At 39.6% G+C, this 17,224-nt stretch overlaps 1 protein-coding gene and 1 pseudogene across 1 annotated transcript in view; both read left to right on the top strand.

Moving 5' to 3' along the window:
• The window catches only part of LOC148363291 (receptor-type tyrosine-protein phosphatase eta-like), a 59,032-nt gene that overhangs the window by 35,108 nt on the left and 6,700 nt on the right, over positions 1-17,224 (top strand). The window contains exons 10-26 of the mRNA XM_088340915.1: positions 6-251; positions 319-582; positions 1,511-1,774; positions 4,356-4,616; positions 4,699-4,953; positions 6,185-6,454; positions 6,534-6,800; positions 8,663-8,935; positions 9,008-9,157; positions 11,124-11,328; positions 11,522-11,643; positions 11,720-11,807; positions 11,882-11,926; positions 12,089-12,176; positions 13,403-13,493; positions 16,766-16,842; positions 16,958-17,092. Of these exons, the coding sequence (XP_088197041.1) occupies positions 6-251; positions 319-582; positions 1,511-1,774; positions 4,356-4,616; positions 4,699-4,953; positions 6,185-6,454; positions 6,534-6,800; positions 8,663-8,935; positions 9,008-9,157; positions 11,124-11,328; positions 11,522-11,643; positions 11,720-11,807; positions 11,882-11,926; positions 12,089-12,176; positions 13,403-13,493; positions 16,766-16,842; positions 16,958-17,092 (3,101 nt within the window). The remainder of the gene's footprint in view (positions 1-5; positions 252-318; positions 583-1,510; positions 1,775-4,355; positions 4,617-4,698; positions 4,954-6,184; positions 6,455-6,533; positions 6,801-8,662; positions 8,936-9,007; positions 9,158-11,123; positions 11,329-11,521; positions 11,644-11,719; positions 11,808-11,881; positions 11,927-12,088; positions 12,177-13,402; positions 13,494-16,765; positions 16,843-16,957; positions 17,093-17,224) is intronic.
• On the top strand, positions 12,542-12,687 carry LOC148363292 (U2 spliceosomal RNA; annotated as a pseudogene).

Genomic DNA, 17,224 nt, shown 5'->3' with positions numbered 1-17,224 from the left:
CAAAGTTCCAAACCCTCCTGGACCCATAACATCTGTGTCACGGAATGTGAGCTCCATTCTTTTTACCTGGGAACTCCCTGATGATATGGATGAAAATCAATACAAATTTATTATCAATGACCACGTCCAGACTTCAGACAATTGGTTTCTTTTAGAAAATCTCAATTCTGGAAGCCCATACTCAATTTCTGTTGCAACTGTTGGTGCCATGAGTTATAAAAGCAGAGCTATAGAAGCGGAAAATTATACCAGTAAGTGGCAAAACATAGGATTGTTAATCACTCGAATTAATCATTTAATTTGTATTGAATTTCTTAGGGCCTTACTCTGTAACCATGCTGAATGTGACTGACATTACAACAAACACTATCATGTTGGTGTGGGAGCAACCCGAACAGAAGCCAGACTACTCATATCTGGTACAAGTCAGTAATGGATCCTTTCCACCCTCTGAAGTGATGACAAGAAACATATCGGCCAGAATCTCTGACCTGCTCTCTGGCACCAATTTCACCTTCACCGTCTTCACACAAGCAGCAGATGGCACTCTCGCAGTTCCTCAAAGTGGCTCGTTCTTTACAAGTATGTAATACGAGATGGTGAAACTATTTTTGGGATAATTTGCGAACAGCAACGAAGGCCTTTTTCTTCAGAGCATAGAAGATTTGATGTGTTTTTCACTTCCAAGTGTTGCTTTACTCCTCTTCAACCTTTTTGGATATTTGCAGCCATTTTGGAAGACAATCGATCATGTCTTTTCGACAGTGTTGGACGCATTATTGAAAAAAAGTAGCCTACTTACAGATACTAGTTAGTTAATTTAAAAAGTAATTGTGTTGCCCTCCAGATTACTGTCACCCAAAAGAAACACAATACTTAAAATTCAATTATCTATTACAAATTACCGTACATACACACGTAGAATAATACAGACTGCTTTAAAATAGCCACATAATAAAAGAAATATAACACTAAGTGGACACTAACCTGTGGCAGCAATGAACCCTTTATATTTGTTTAGCTTGTGCTATCTTGAGAGCTTTCAAAAACTGTCTGGCTACTGTCCAAGATGTAGTTTCTATTTTTCTCCAGGCATGGTGTAATGCAAAGTAATTTTCCAAATTAAAAGACCAAAATTCAGCAAACTTTTACTGTATATTCCTTGCTCATGTTTTCCCCATTCATTTTGTTGTTCCTGTATAAGCCACACCCTCTCACCACGCGCCGCCTACCATTAGCTACTGGTGACATACAACCAAATAAGCGCATACAAACTGACCCCTGATTTTATTCTATAGTTGTGAATATAGTTAGCGATTAAAAGGTTGTTGAGAGTAATGATTTGCTTTTAATAAATAGCGGAATAACACATCATGTTGTTAAAATAGTTAATAACGCGTTACAGTGCTCATTGCAGAGAAAAGTAATCGCATTAGTTCCAAAACTGGTCAATACTTATGTTCACGGTTTCTAATATAAGTTTGTTGTGATTTTATGTATTTTTTGTCAGGACCACATTCAGTGATGAAGCTGAGAGCAACAGAAATTACCCCAAATGGAGTCGTGTTAGTGTGGAAGCAACCTGAGGCGAAGCCCAACTATTCGTACCTAGTGCAGGTCAGCAATGGATCGTTCCCAGCTACTGAAGAGATATGCAGAAATTTGTCTGCAAGAATCTCTGGCCTTGTTTCTGGTGTCAAACACACCTTCACCGTTTTCACGCAAGCAGCAGATGGCACTCTTGCAGCTCCTTCGAGCGATTCCTTTTTTACACGTAAGTTAACGGTGGTGTCTGCAGTTTGAAATTTTGCTACTCTCTGCTGCTGTCTCCTGGCGTAAAGTCATGACTGCAGCCTTTGTAAGCTCATTCCTTGAGAACAACTGCAGTTGAAACAGGCCTTGTCTTACTTTTACAATTTTCTGGCAACAGTAACAACAAACATAAAAACGAGGAACGAGCCTGAAATCGAGTAAAAAGCTCATGAGTTATGTCATTTGCAACAAAAACTTGCTGAAGTTATCCTTATGTATTTCTTTTCTTCCTTCTTAATGTGGCAAACTGAAGATTCATTCATTCCGTAATGCCGACCCACAGCCGCGTAGCTTTTACCTTCCTTGAACATGAAGTCCAACTTTGTTGGCGATAGAAAGCATCCTCCTCTGCCTTCTCGCCCTGCCGCCAGTGATTTTGTCGGTCAGGAGCGTTTGTAGACATGATGTCTTTTAGAGACATTGTAAATTGAAAAAGACATGCCTGTAGGTTATGAAGGTTCATGAAGCTGTTTTACATATGTGTACAATTTAGACCCCAACATTATTGACGTATAGGCAGACACAGGCAGAAAAGAGGCGGATGACTGTTAAGCCAATTACAATGCAGAAGAGAATGCACGATGAGAATCTGCAAAGTAGCAAAACAGCGAAAAGTAGTCCGCGATACAGTAATCCCTGGCTGCATTTTGGTTTACTTATCACTTTTCTGCCTGTATCCACCTGTGCGTACTTAACGTTGAGGTACATACGTAAAACAGCTTGACAAACCTTCATTACGTACGTGCAAATCTCAAGTTTTAAGTTAAATGTCAAATTTCTCAAAAAGTCCTCATGCCAACAAAAAGCAACCGGTGGCCGCAGCCAAAAGACAGAGGAAGATGGTTTCTCTCGCCAACACAGTTGGGCTTCTTGACTTGCAAAGGTAAATAGTATTTCGTAACGTCCACATGATGGCAACAATGTATCATCCATCCATCCATTCATCCATTATCTGCACCGCTTATCCTCAAAAGGGTCGCGGGGGCACTGGAGCCCATGTATTGGCCTAAATAATTTCCGCCCCTTAGTGCAATACATGCAGCAAGATTAATTCAAATATTAGAATTTTACAGGACAGAAGTTACTTGTGAAAAGAAAAAACATTTATAAAGTACAGTACTTTTATTTTTATCAAATGCTTTTGACTGTATATGGGGTTTGTTCTTTGGTTTGAACGTAATATAGAGTATTTAATGACTAAATAAAATAAAGGTTTCTACTTCACGGGTTACCGTATGAGGGACAGTGTTGGGCACGGAATTCCCCAAAAAGTAATGTGTTATAGTTACTCACTACTTCTTCCAAAAGTAACTGAGTTAGTAACTAAGTTACTCTATAGTAAAAGTAACTAGTTAAAAATAAGTTGTATGTCATAGAAGTTGAAATTTGAGAGAGTAGTGTGGGTATTAAACTATTGTGATTATTGTTAGAGTATAGTAGTGTGTGAATGAGAGTATATGTGAGAGTATGTTAGTATTTATGAGATTGTATAATAGTATTAGAGTCAGTTAAATAGAGAACAGACAGGTAGTTGTGTTATAGAACCTTATAATGTATATTGCACCTCACCAGCAACAGATCTATCCTACACTTGAAGTGCAACAAAGAGAAACAGTTAATATAATGAAATAACAATCGGTAATAAACAATATAAAGTGAGTTAAATAAATCAAATCTAACTCGAATAAGCAGATGGGAGATGGGAATTCCGACTCTTTTTAGAGAAACGGCTTTTTTTCGACTTCCAAATGGCTCTTCAGGGTGTTTTTGTTGTTTAATCTATACATTAACATGTATTATGTATTAATGTGAATGACTTAAATTTTGAAAAAATAAAGCAAAATTCACACTTAAACGTTTACACTGAAAACATCCATCCATCCATTATCCGCACCGCTTATCCTTAGTAGGGTCACGGGGGTGCCGGAGCCCATCCCAGCCATCTCAGGGCAGTGGGCTGACCTGGTTGCACTGAAAACACAGGAAACCTAAATTAAGATATTTAAAAATCTCCAAATAAGAAAATAAAATACAAAACAATTTTAACCTTTTTTATACTCAGTAAATTCAAAGTCAACAGAACAGAATCGCTAAAAAATGCATTTTGACAAATCACAAAAGAAAAATAGCATCTGGAAGGGAACTGGTTCTCGATTGGTGGGTAGCTGGCTCCCACTTCCAAGAGACGGCTCAAAGAGCGGTTTTTATTCGCGAACTACACGAGTAGATAAGTAGATACTGTATTCGTAATCGCTGTCCAACTATATGGTTGGCCTTGTTTTGTATTGTGACAAGATCAAAATGTCGAAATGAACTCGGAGACACGCCACTGTTGGCGTTATGCAGCCAAAGTACGGGCTTTTGACCGTAGGTAACGATAATGGCGTCGCAACAGCAGAATAAGTAATTAATTAGATTACCCGGTCACTGTAAAAAAACAATTATTCTTAACGGCGCTATTCCCAACACTGATAGGGGGTTACTGTACAACTGGTGATTACTGTATTTAAATCAAAAGAAACATCTTGTTTTGTGTTTTTTAGGACCGCATGAGATTCGAAAGCTGGAGGCGCACACCTTAAACTCAACTGCGATACGACTGGAGTGGAGGAAGCCATGGCAGCACAAGCCTGAATATACCTATCGGGTTGAGACAACTGGCTGTGGCTTCCAAGATGAAACTGGGGCAGAGGAAGCAGCAGTGATCTCAAAACTCACTCCCGGTACTCTCTGCACGTTCTGTGTCTTCGTCAAAGCAGAAGATGGCACAGAAGGGGAAGAACACTGCACATCTCAGTACACAAGTACAATGTCATTTTGTAATTTATAGGGATGTTCTTCCTTCCCTTTATTTCTCAAGTGGTTTCATACTTTTTATCTGCCCAGTGCCTGAGGCAGTACAACTTGAGATCTTCAATCAAGGCTCAAATATGTCAGTTGAGGTGTTGTGGAGCATCCCACCGGGGAATGTGGACTTATATAGTGTTCACCTTAACAGCTCTCTTGAGTCATACCAAGTGGAATCCACCGGCAATTCCTTATTTTTCGAGCGGCTGTCTGCTGGTAGGCTGTACAGCGCAATGGTCATATCACATAGTGGACCTTTCAATGCGTCATCTGAAGTTGTTACCAATGCCACATGTAAGTACACAACTTGATTAACACAACGGAAGGCTGTTTTATAAATAAATCTCACATTTTTACATATTACGTCATACCTTCACACATGCAACTATACAACTATACTCTCATAATGCAAAAACACTACTATACTATCTCATACATACTAATATACTCTCATACACATGACTATACTCTTACATATACTACCTTACTCTCATACACTACTATACTCTCTCACAAATATTACAAGTCTCATACACACACTACTATACTCTCTCACACATACTACTACACTCATACACACACTACTATGCTGTCACACACACACCACTATACTCTGTTACTAATACTTCTAAATGGGTTGTGAGAAAGAATAGTAAGAATAGTAGTACTGTATGTGTGTAGCCGATCCCTTTCAGTTGTTTACCGTTTTTCTTAAATATCACTATATTGGAATGGAAGGGAAGTTCCTTTGAGTTTCTTGTTTAACAAGCATCAGTAATTGATTTAAAACTGGGGTAACGTATACTGGCCTTGAGAGTCCCTAAAAAACATTTTTAGCTTATGGTGATTTGATTAGGATCAGTTTCTGTTAAACCTGCCAATAAGAAAATTACTCGATTCAGGTGTATGGGAGTACTGTATACTGTAAACCGAAATGTTCAAAATAATTGAAGTTACTTTGTTTAAAACACATAAAGTTAAAAAAAAAAAAGAATACTGTTTTTAACCTCTGTCAGGTTAACATAACTTGGTTTGCTTATTTGATTATATACTACTAATATACTTGATCAACAATGTTAGATTTAATGACAATTCACTTAAAAATTACCTATAACTTATAGGCATTGATCATTTTGTTTATCAATGCTATCCTTTCAATTCTAAAATATAATTCATTTATTAAGTGGCTAAAAGTCAGCTGGGATGGATTCCAGTACCCCTGTGACTCTAGTGAAGATAAGCAGCTGGAGAAAGAACGGACGAACGAAAGTTACTCTTGTAAGTAAGATGTAATAAGACATTGAGTTGCAAAAAAAAGCAGACTTTAAAGTTCTGGATGAATATCACTATTCAGATGATTAACTCAAAAAACGTTAGCCACCCTAATAACTCACCTTTTTTAGTTATGGTTACTTCTTTGGGTCTTCAGTGTCCAGATCCATCTAAAAAAGCCCCGAAGAATACGCCCAACATTCTGTGTCATTGCTTGATGAAATTAACACATATTATTTACTGTTTTCCAAAGTTCCAAACCCTCCTGGGTCAATTGAAATCCTCTCTGAGTCAACAAACTCGATAAAAATAAGATGGACAGAAGCTCCCCTGATGAACGGCACTTCATTCTTCTATCAGCTAACAAGTGCAACATCGGAAAGAATGGAATATTTCAATACCACCAACACAACTTATACTTTTGACCACTTGCTGTCTGGGACCCCTTACAACATTTCTGTTGCAACACTTGGCGTCTTGGGTCTTCGGAGTGAAGCGAATAACGCCTATCTGATCACAACAAGTAAGCACCTTTGTAATATTTGCATGCATTAATGTGCTTTATCAATGCTATAGCTCTTAAAGTTTTTCAATTCCCTTAGAGCCCTTCCCTGTGAAGTCTTTAAACGCTTCAGCAGAAGAGGAAAACATCACAGTCGTTTGGATCCAGCCTGATGAATACAAAGAAGGCTATCTTTACAATTTGAGCTGGCAAAGCTCAGATTTGCAAAACAATGGCAGTATTTTGACTGACCAAACAATGTATACTATCGTAAAGCTGATCCCCGGCACTAGGTATAACTTCTCTGTCATCTCTGAAACCCAGGATAGAACTCCAAGTTTTCCCAGACAAATTTCTACCTGCACAGGTATGGTCACAATATATTCTCTGGCATTAACTGGTCTTATTGTGTTTGTAAGAATAATATATTGTTTAGCATAAGACTCAATTTTACAATGTCCAGAACCCACTCGGGGTGGTGCAGAAGCAAAGCACAGAAACATTGATTAGTGCAGAAAACTGTGGTCTTTTATTCGGGAATGTTTTCGGTACGCAGGAAGTGAGGAAGCGAGGCAACAGTTGTGATCCAGCAAGTGGTCAGTGTTCCAGTAAGTCCAAACAGCAAGGGCATAAGTCAAAGAGTTTGTCAGGTGGGACTCTTGATCCGGAAGTGCAGGCAAGGGTTCCGTATATTGTAATAACAAGATGCTACAACGGCAGCGCAGTGGTTAGCGCGTGTGCGGCACAGTTCTAAGGTCTTGGGAACCTCCTGTGTGGGTTCAAATCCAGCTACCGGACTTCCTGTGCGGAGTTTGTATGTTCTTCCCGTGCTTGCGTGGGTTTCCTCCGGGCACATTCCAAAGACATGCATTTCAGGTAGATTGGCCTGTTCAAATTGTCCCTAGGTGTGAATGAGCGAGCGAGTTGTCTGTCCCTGTGTGCCCTGCGATTGGCTGGCAACCAGTTCAGGGTGTCCTCTGCCCTCCTGCGAGGGTGCCCACTGCCCTGCTCCAGCACCCCCGCGACCCTACTGAGGATAAGCGGTGCAGCTAATGAGATGAGAGATGAGATGAGAAGATGCTACAACATCAGTGCCTGGGACATTACTTGGAAGACAACGAACTAGCACAGAGCCAAAAAGACACAATGTTTAAATAGTAATGATGGAGGATTGAGATAGGATGGAGACAAGTGACCACAGCTGTGAGGAGCAAAATTGAACCCGGAAGTTAATGACCAAATATGGTAAGGTCGTGGGAGTTAGGAGAGAGGGGAGAGAGAGTGTAATAAAGAGGAAACCTGAGTCTAGGATTGCGACATACAGTAGAAGCGTGTTCATTTTTTCATTCTTAGATGAAACAAAATAGTAATTGATATATATAATCTTGAGTAGAAGTAGAGCAGTGGTTTACAATGTTTATTTAACATGATTGGCAGAGATGTTTGAAATTAGTCCCTGACTGCACATGCATGGCAATAGACAAAACCAAACAAAGGCGAACACCCTGAAAAGGCTGTGAGGGATAAAAACTAGGTAACATATCATTTTCTTTGGGCTTCTAATCTTACCAGTGTTTGGGGTGTAGATTCCAGATGGCGAGCAATGTGTAATACTCCCAAAAGAATTTTATCCAAAACAAGGCAGATATTTACCCAAAAAGAAGCGAGAACAGAAAAAGCCAAGGCAATAACATATACAAAAATAATCTGGTTCCCTCCAAAGTGTTTTTAAAAGGAAGTTGATGCATTTTGTTTTGTTGCATAGATCCCAGTAATCTAAACACAATAGCTTCATACTGTGTTTACCGAATATGACGAGGCCCGCACAGAAAAGTGGTCGGACACTAATTATTAAATAACAGAATATAAGTTACGAAACAGTATGTAACTGTTTTCTCTATCAAAGCAATTTGTTGTCCATTGTAAACAACATCAACGTTGCCCAGGCCAATCCTCTGACAAGTAACAAAATGTAACCAAAATAATTTATAAATGGGGTTAAGACAGAGGGTTATTGCTTCTTAACTCATATGTTCTATCAAAAATACCATTGTTAGACAAGTTAATCTCTATACCACATAAGATTGTTAGGATAAGTGGTACTTCGATATCATTTGTAGCTATTGACATTATTTTTTAGTACAATATATACTGAATTTCACATGAATTTTAATCCATTTTGTGTGTGTTAACTGTCATTTAAACTATCTTTTTATATCTCTACTGCAGACGCGAGTCCTGTGAAAAATGCAACATGTGACGGCCCAGACAACCCAACTGCTGAAATTGTTGTGTCCTGGAATAAGCCTTGTGGACATTTCCATAACTTTCGGCTGACTATAAATAATGTGTTGGTCGATGGAACAAGCAACTGTAACCAAAGCTGTAGCCAGACCATCCCCAACCTGACTCATTTTACTTCCTACATTGTCATTATAGAGACACTCAGTTGTGGACAACCTGCCATTCCATATGCTCTATACTGCATGACTGGCATCACAGGTTTGAACATGCTTTAAGTTTATCTTTCTTTTTGGATACAGATCCAATTTTTTTGTTCTCTTGTTTCTGCAGACCCACCTATTCCAGGAAACTATGATGCGCTGACTACTGTTGTTGGGAAACATCACAACAGATTTACCATTCATATTAATTCCAGCCTGATGAATGAAACCGCTGGGCCAATAACTCATTTTGGTGTTCTGGTAACAGAAGATATAAACGGTATTTTGACATCACTACATATTTTTCAAATACAGTATTCCCTCGCTATATTGCGTTACTATTTTTATGTCCTCTGTGCATCAGGGATTTGTTATATTAATAGGTTCCACAGACAAATACGTTCTCCGTGGAATTACGGCGTCATATAACAAGAGCCAGTACACTCAAACCAAACGAACAACTGAATTCCATTTCATGTGTGCCGATTGTCAGTTGGGATGCAATATCTCTCCTTGCTGGATGTTGCTGCATGTTTCTCACTACTTACACCTACGCTATCATTGACTGCGTATACATGGAGGCAGTTTTAGAATTCAGGTTTTTGGAACAATCCTAACGAATTGTTAGCATGGCAAGTCAAGTCAAGTCATGTTTATTTGTATAGCCATTGATCACAAGGAGTCTCAAAGGGCTGCACAGACCAAACATTATTGCGAACTACAGACTATTTTTACAAGTGACAAACAAATTACTGTACACCCGTCATTTGAGAGAGCTCCCTCAGAGATGGAAGCACAAGCAACGTTATTATGCAAATAGATGTTTCATCATTTCACTTTTGACATGAAATAAATAATGTTAGCAGAAGTCAATGGAATGAGACCAAGAGGAAGGCTGCGATTGACGTGGATGGATGGTGTTATGAATGCACTGCAGGAAAGAGGTCTAAATCTAGAGGAAGCTCGAGCTCTTGTTGGTAATAGGAATGAGTGGAGAGGTGTTGTAAAAGGATAGTGGGATGTTTGGATGCATTCTAAGGGATAGGCAGGGCATCTGTATAATGCGGCAGGGGTAAACCAGTGAAAGCTGTCGGGCCCTGCTGTTGAACAAAAGAGTGTGTTGGGTCATCCTGACCCGAGTGACATGGCTGCTTTCTTGTGTCCCTTTTCATCTGGAGGGACGAAAGCATGACCAACTTGTTTGAATTTTTGGGCAATTGGGTTGGCCATTGTTCAAAATGTTTGTGTGTGTTTCTGCGATCTTTTTTCCATTTTTAATTTTCTTTGCTATTGTATGTGTTTGTCTTGCTGTCGGTCACCCCTCTTGAGGGATATGACCAAGGTAGATAGATAGATAGATAGATAGATAGATAGATAGATAGATAGATAGATAGATAGATAGATAGATAGATAGATAGATAGATAGATAGATAGATAGATAGATAGATAGATAGATAGATAGATAGATAGATAGATAGATAGATAGATAGATAGATAGATAGGCAGGCAGGCAGGCAGGCAGGCAGGCAGGCAGGCAGGCAGGCAGGCAGGCAGGCAGGCAGGCAGGCAGGCAGGCAGGCAGGCAGGCAGGCAGGCAGGCAGGCAGGCAGGCAGGCAGGCAGGCAGGCAGGCAGGCAGGCAGGCAGGCAGGCAGGCAGGCAGGCAGGCAGGTAGATAGATAGATAGATAGATAGATAGATAGATAGATAGATAGATAGATAGATAGATAGATAGATAGATAGATAGATAGATAGATAGATAGATAGATAGATAGATAGATAGATAGATAGATAGATAGATAGTTTCATGTTACTCACCAAAATTAATGAAGTACCATGCTTGTTTGCTCCATTGTTGCATCCCTTTTGTTTACAAGTTGTGCTTGTATGTGGCTTGCCAAAAGCGCAGACTTACACTATATATGGATATTGAAGCTGCGAGGGCAGAGAATAAAATAGAGCTGACCTGGTGAGGAAAAAAAAATACACAAGGAGCTTTTATAGTGAGTAAACCAGCCAGGAGTGGGATGTGCTGTTCTTGCCCAAGACACACTACAGAAAGTTGTGCCCCGACGAAACTAGCGCTTGAAGGTTTCGTTTACCGAAGCAGCAGTTCGCATGCAAACAGATTGTCTTACGATATAGTACATAATAAAACGAATTAACCGCGTAAATCGAGGGAATATTGTATAGTAATAGCACCCTCTCTCCTGTTACATTCTAGTGTTTTTATCTGCCTGCTTTTAGAATCTGACATGGTAAATATGAGGCAATACTTGTCAAATACTTATCAACAGTGGATGGACAAACAGTCACCGGCATATCTGGCAACTGTCAAGGAGAGAAATAATCAATTACGCAGTGAAGAGACCATACTGTCTGTCGACATAGGCGATAGTTTGGCTTGGCATGGCTATACTAATGGACCCCTTCCTGGAAATCGTAAATACCAGTAAGTCCTTAAAAGCATGTATTGTACACAGAAATAAACTTAACTGATGTATTTTATTGTGTATAAAGAATAAAGTCAAAGGAGAAAATAAAGAGTTGGACAGAATGCAATCAAATATATTCACTGTTTGCACAATGATCAACTGCATCCAACATTGGAAATTATTCCTTTTGCTTTCAATGATCTTCCATAGGTTTGCAATTGTACTGTTTACCAAAATAATTCTGCAAGGGGACTCAATTAAGCTGGTGTCAGAAGCCTCAAAGGCCTCAGTCACAAATCTTTATCCATCGATAAAACTGCCACAGGACCCAGGTACTGTCCCGGTTTTAATTAAAAATGCCTTTATTATTTTTTTTTTTAATCATCACAATCGTTGTCAATTTCACAGTTGTCATCAGCATTGCTGTTGTAGCAACAGTGGGGATTTTCAGCATTCTCTTCATTATTCTCATTGGCTTCATAGTTTATGGGAAAAGGTTTGTCGAATTCAAGAAATTATTTTATGACAAGCAACACAGCTTTCTTTTTTTTTTGCATTTTCATGATATAGATTGTCCAAAAATGAGTCATCAGACATCCAGATTCACTCCTTGAGGTAAACATGTTTGATTCATTCAATTTGGATTAATTTTGGCTTCCATAAAATTTTGTTGTTTTATTGTTCTTATGACATAAAATATGTAAGTATAAACTTTCTATGTTAATCAAAAAAAGAATCTCTTGTAGTTGTCACTGCTATATTGTTGTCCTTTGATAGACGCACAGGAGTTAGGGTGGAGGATTACGAAGCTTACTACAATAGGCAGAAGGCAGACTTGAATTTTGGCTTCGCAGAGGAGTTTGAGGTGAACCATACTTTAAACATGCAAATTGAACCATTTTGCTTTTTACGGGATTGATGGGAGCTGCCTTGATGGACCACAATTGATTTCATCCCTCAATCAAGGAAAATGCTCACATTCGTCTGTGCTCGCTAGACAACGTGCCCAAAAAGGACAACAAACTCCTTCCACACTTAAATTGCACTAGAATTGCACTTAAACACTACAGCAACCTTTCAGTTAAGAAAACTCTTAACTATTAGGCTCATAGGGGTCACCACTCGCGACACCCATCCTTCTCCAGGCTGTTTTTTTTTGGGAAGTGGTTTGTTCCCCCACATAATGCAGTCCCACTGGGAACGACGCAAAAAGCCATACCAACTAGGTCCTTAGCTTGGCCTGCTTGGCCTTTTGTGTACTTTCTATGAAGTCACTGTCTTTGATTTTTGCATTTCGGAGATGGAATATGAGCTTGCTCTGTCCACTCCACGCATCGGCCCGGTATTGCAGTACCTCCGGGAACGGTGCATTCGCAATGATCGCAGCAAGGCTTTAGGGCTAGGACCTTAGCTTGGCCTCTTGGCTGAGAGTAAGTGTCCTGGCTCCTAGGCTTTGTAGCGTATTATGAACTGACCGATAACGGATAATGGATAATGAATAACGAAGATAGATCAATAACCCTTAAAAACCCCAAACCCCCCCCACATAAAACACAGAGTACTGGTTTCCATTGTTACCAGTAGCAGGAGAATCCTTTTAATCTGACAAAGATACAGCACCTTCATCATGTGGTTGTTGTTGATTTTTAGTGTAAAGTGCCCTCCTGTACCTCAGAGAGCCGGACCTCAGCATTGACGGGCAACGACATGTGACCATACTAATACTAGATACAAGATCTTAAATCACTGGATAAACTATTTTGCTCAGAAATGTTGAGTATTGCATTGTTTATAACTCTTGGTTTTCATATTCTTATTGAAAAACAACCTCTGTGGTTATGATGTTACGTCCTTTGCTTTTGTGACATATCAAAGGTTCAAAGACTACTACACTAACAAAAGTACAATATATATATATATATATATATATATATATATATATATATATATATATATATATATATATATACATATATATATATATATATATATATATATATATATATTTATTTATTTATTTTTATTTTTTTACCGCAAAATACTTTTCGAATCTATTACTATGATTTAACGTTGGTGTTACTTTCTTTGAAGGACCTAAGGCTGGCTTGTGAAACTCAGTCAAATTCAAGTGCCCTGCTTCAAGAGAACAAGGCTAAGAATCGCTACAACAATGTGCTGCCTTGTAAGTCACCTTCCCATTTTATATTTAATTTGACAATATAAACTTTCTTTTAACTAGTATACTAAATGCTTGGTCAGTAAAACCACCAATATACAAGATATATTCACCCTAAAGACTTCATGGTGGGTGGAGGGTAGATCCCTTAGCCACTAGAGGTATAGGGGCACCATTTCCTGTGGTGTGTCTTGGGCAAGTACAGCCTGGTGGCGCCCATCCCAGGCCAACTGTTTTACGCCACCACAAAAATATCTTCATATTTATTCAGCCTCCACTAAATCCATAATAATTCAACAAACGAAAGCTTTACAATTTATTATTTTGTTATCTTTTTGGGCAAAATTTTATGTGTTCATTAAGGGCCCGGTCACACAGCCATTTGCGTCTGTATCGTAGCTGAATCACGACCAGAAATCTCTGCCCGTGAGGCAGACGCTGTTGCCCGCGTTGAGATCGCGATACAGATGAGATACAGCCGCGCTTTACACGCGGCAAGAAATTCACACGCGGTTGGCCACGCGAAAAAGTTTTGCGCTGCTCAAAACTTTAGACCACGGGTAACCGCGGGCGGCACACGCGGTACACACGCGGACATGACGCGGTACAGACGCGGAACGACGTGCTACGGCCGCGGCCAGGGCGCGGTTACACGCGGGTAGAACGCAGAATTTTAGCGGGTAATCGCGGGTGGAGCACGGTCATGGCACGTTTGTTCTGCGTCTGTATCACGGCTGAATCACGTGAATTAGCGTGTGTAACGCGTGTGACGGTCAAACGCCTTTCTCCGCGTATATTCAGCGCGATTTACCGAGCACACGTCAGTTGTGCTCGAGACGTCAAGGGGTGAACATGGATCCCCGTCACCGTAGTGACCTCGTCTTAATCCATTTTTATTTCTTGACATTTCTTTTCATTTCATAACAAAATAATAAAAAAAATGAAAAACTATTACAATAATAACATATTGGCTTCTTCTTCGGTGCCATAGCTTGAAATCTTGATCTTCACGGGATTGTGTCTTGAGCGGTTATGATTTCTACAGCCTGGCTCGGCAGCTTTTATACCCGTGGTCCACACGCGGAAAGGACGTTGAACTGACACGATGAGGATGCGGAACAGCCGCCGGCGTCTGTTTCGCGGGCATACCACGGATGAACAGCGGGTAGGCCAATTTTGCGCATTTTCCACCGCTGGCAACAGCGTCTGCTTCACGGGCAAAAATTTCTGGCCGTGATTCAGCCGCGATACAGACGCAAACGGCTGTGTGACCGGGCCCTAACATTGGGCAAACTCGGCAATGCTTTTAGGCCTCGAGCCAGCAGGGAGTCCAAACAAGCCAACAGATTTGACTCAAACCGCATATTTTTTATATAAGGCGCAGTCGGATCTACAAATAAATTAACCTTCATTTTACTCATCATTTGATTTGTAAAACAATAAAACATTATATATTATATAACTGTGCCATATAAAAAAAATGTTTCATTGTCTTATCTTAACTTATAAATGAGGTCCATGCACTGCTCCTTTTGGTAATCCTCCAATATGGGAAAAAAGTCTACGCAACAAGAAAAAAATACTTGAAGGCCTGACAGCTTGCTAATCATATCTCTAATTCTATTTTTTGGGGCTGCGATGTGTACCATATCACAATCCTTGGTCTCACTATCGCCCTCTGCCAGTAGACAAGTTAATTATGTGCCTCACCCTGCACAATAATCTTTTACATACTAACGGTATTAATAATATGTTAACATTCAGCCTTTATGAAAAAGGAATCCAAAAATTTGGAAATGAAATGAAAATAAACTTTAATAATAAAAAATATAACCATTTCATATATTTTTAATTTTAAAATTCCATGACAATTACCCTATTGCACATCTGTGTTGACATTAAATTTTAGGATGACACATCCAAGCTAAAGCCATCATTTCATTTATGGAGCAGTGGTCTCCAACCTATTTTAAGCTAAAAGAAACATTTTGTTACGAATTAGGAAAAGGGCACACAGTGTGATATGCATTTCTAAAATAACAACTTATTATGTTATTACTATGTTGTTATTATATTATTGCCGAGTTAATTTTTAGAAGTAGGGTTAAATCATGTTACTACAATGGCCCTGGAATGGGATCAGCCATTTCCCGAACAGCTCAGCGGGCACCCCAGCTGTCATTAGGGGGCACCCTGGTGTCTGCAGTTACCACGTTGGAGACCCCTGCTTTGGAGACACATGTTTCCTTCTTATAAAAAGAATTAAATGTCAAAAATGTAGCCATGTAAGAAAATTTTTACAATTTTAATATTCCCATACGAGTAGATATTTACAGATTAAAAAAAATAATAAATCTTACGGCGGCGCAGTGGTTAGCGCTTGTGCGGCACAGTTCATGTCATGGGAACCTGTCGTGGGTTCAAATCCAGCTCCAGACTTCCTGTGCGGAGTTTGTATGTTCTCCCCGTGCTTGCGTGGGTTTCCTCCGGGCACTCCGGTTTCCTCCCACGTTCCAAAAACATGCATTTCAGGTGAATTGGTCGGTCCAAAATTGTCCCTAGGTGTGAATGAGCGAATGCGTTGTCTGTCCCTGTGTGCCCTGCGATTGGCTGGCAACCAGTTCAGGGTGTCCCCTGCCCACTGCCCGGAGATGGCTGGGATGGGCTCCAGCCCCCCCGCGACCCTAATGAGGATAAGCGGTACGGCTGATGAGATGAGATTGTACAGTATTGTACATCAATATTGTAACTGGACTTTTTCACTGTGTGCAACTGTTTCATTTGTGAGTTATACTTAATGGAAACAATCAATCTGTCTCTCTCTCTCCCTTGTTACAACACAACTGTTTCAAAGAATCACCTCATAAGCACTTTACATTTTTTATGTTTTTTTATCTTTTCTTTAGTCTTTACTTTGCACTAAAATTTGAAGCCCTCCAATTTCATTGTACGATTTTGACAATAAAGGCCATTCAGTTACTGATTCATGAAAATTCTGATAATGTGATTCAGGTGTGTTGGTGATGGGGAAACTTTTTTAAACTTGGTCAATACACTGTGTTAAATGAATCATCTATTGTACATATATTAGAATTACAGAACCATAATGTTAAGACAGCAATGCCACTGGATCCAAGTGTTGCGTAATGTGCAGGTAATATGGATGTGAGAGTTGCCGAATTGCAGGTTTGCCTTTTGAAGAAAAACATCCCTGCACATCAGTCTCATTTTTAATTATAAACTCCTTGTGTTTTGCACCCTCCTCAATACATTCTTAGATGATTCTTCTAGAGTGAAACTATCTATCATTCATCGGACTCCATATGATGACTACATCAATGCTAGCTATGTGCCGGTGCGTAGTGATTCTTCACGTATTTTTTCATCATTTTACACTGTTTTTTTTCCTGAAAGTCAATAGAAAGTCTGAACAGAGATGATATTTGTGCCTCGGTTTGTGTTTTTGTCAGGGTTACAACTCCAAAAAGGAATTTATTGCAGCTCAGGGTCCTTTGCCAGCCACTGTTGAGGATTTTTGGAGAATGATATGGGAGCAGAACGTGCACACACTTGTTATGCTCACACGTTGTAATGAGCAAGGCAGAGTAAGTACAGATCAAAGACAAATGTTACTGAAAAATATCTTCAAGAAATTGATAGGTTGTCCTCACAGCAATAGTTGACCGGAGATAATGGATTGCTGCCACAACTGTACATTTAATTTAAGGTGGGTCAGA

Source organism: Urocampus carinirostris, chromosome 7 (genome assembly GCF_059441175.1).
Source record: "Urocampus carinirostris isolate Australia breed hairy pipefish chromosome 7, RoL_Ucar_1.0, whole genome shotgun sequence".
NCBI lineage: Eukaryota > Metazoa > Chordata > Actinopteri > Syngnathiformes > Syngnathidae > Urocampus > Urocampus carinirostris.
The sequence above is the reverse complement of the archived record's forward strand: the minus strand, read 5'-3'. Positions and strand labels throughout refer to the sequence as shown.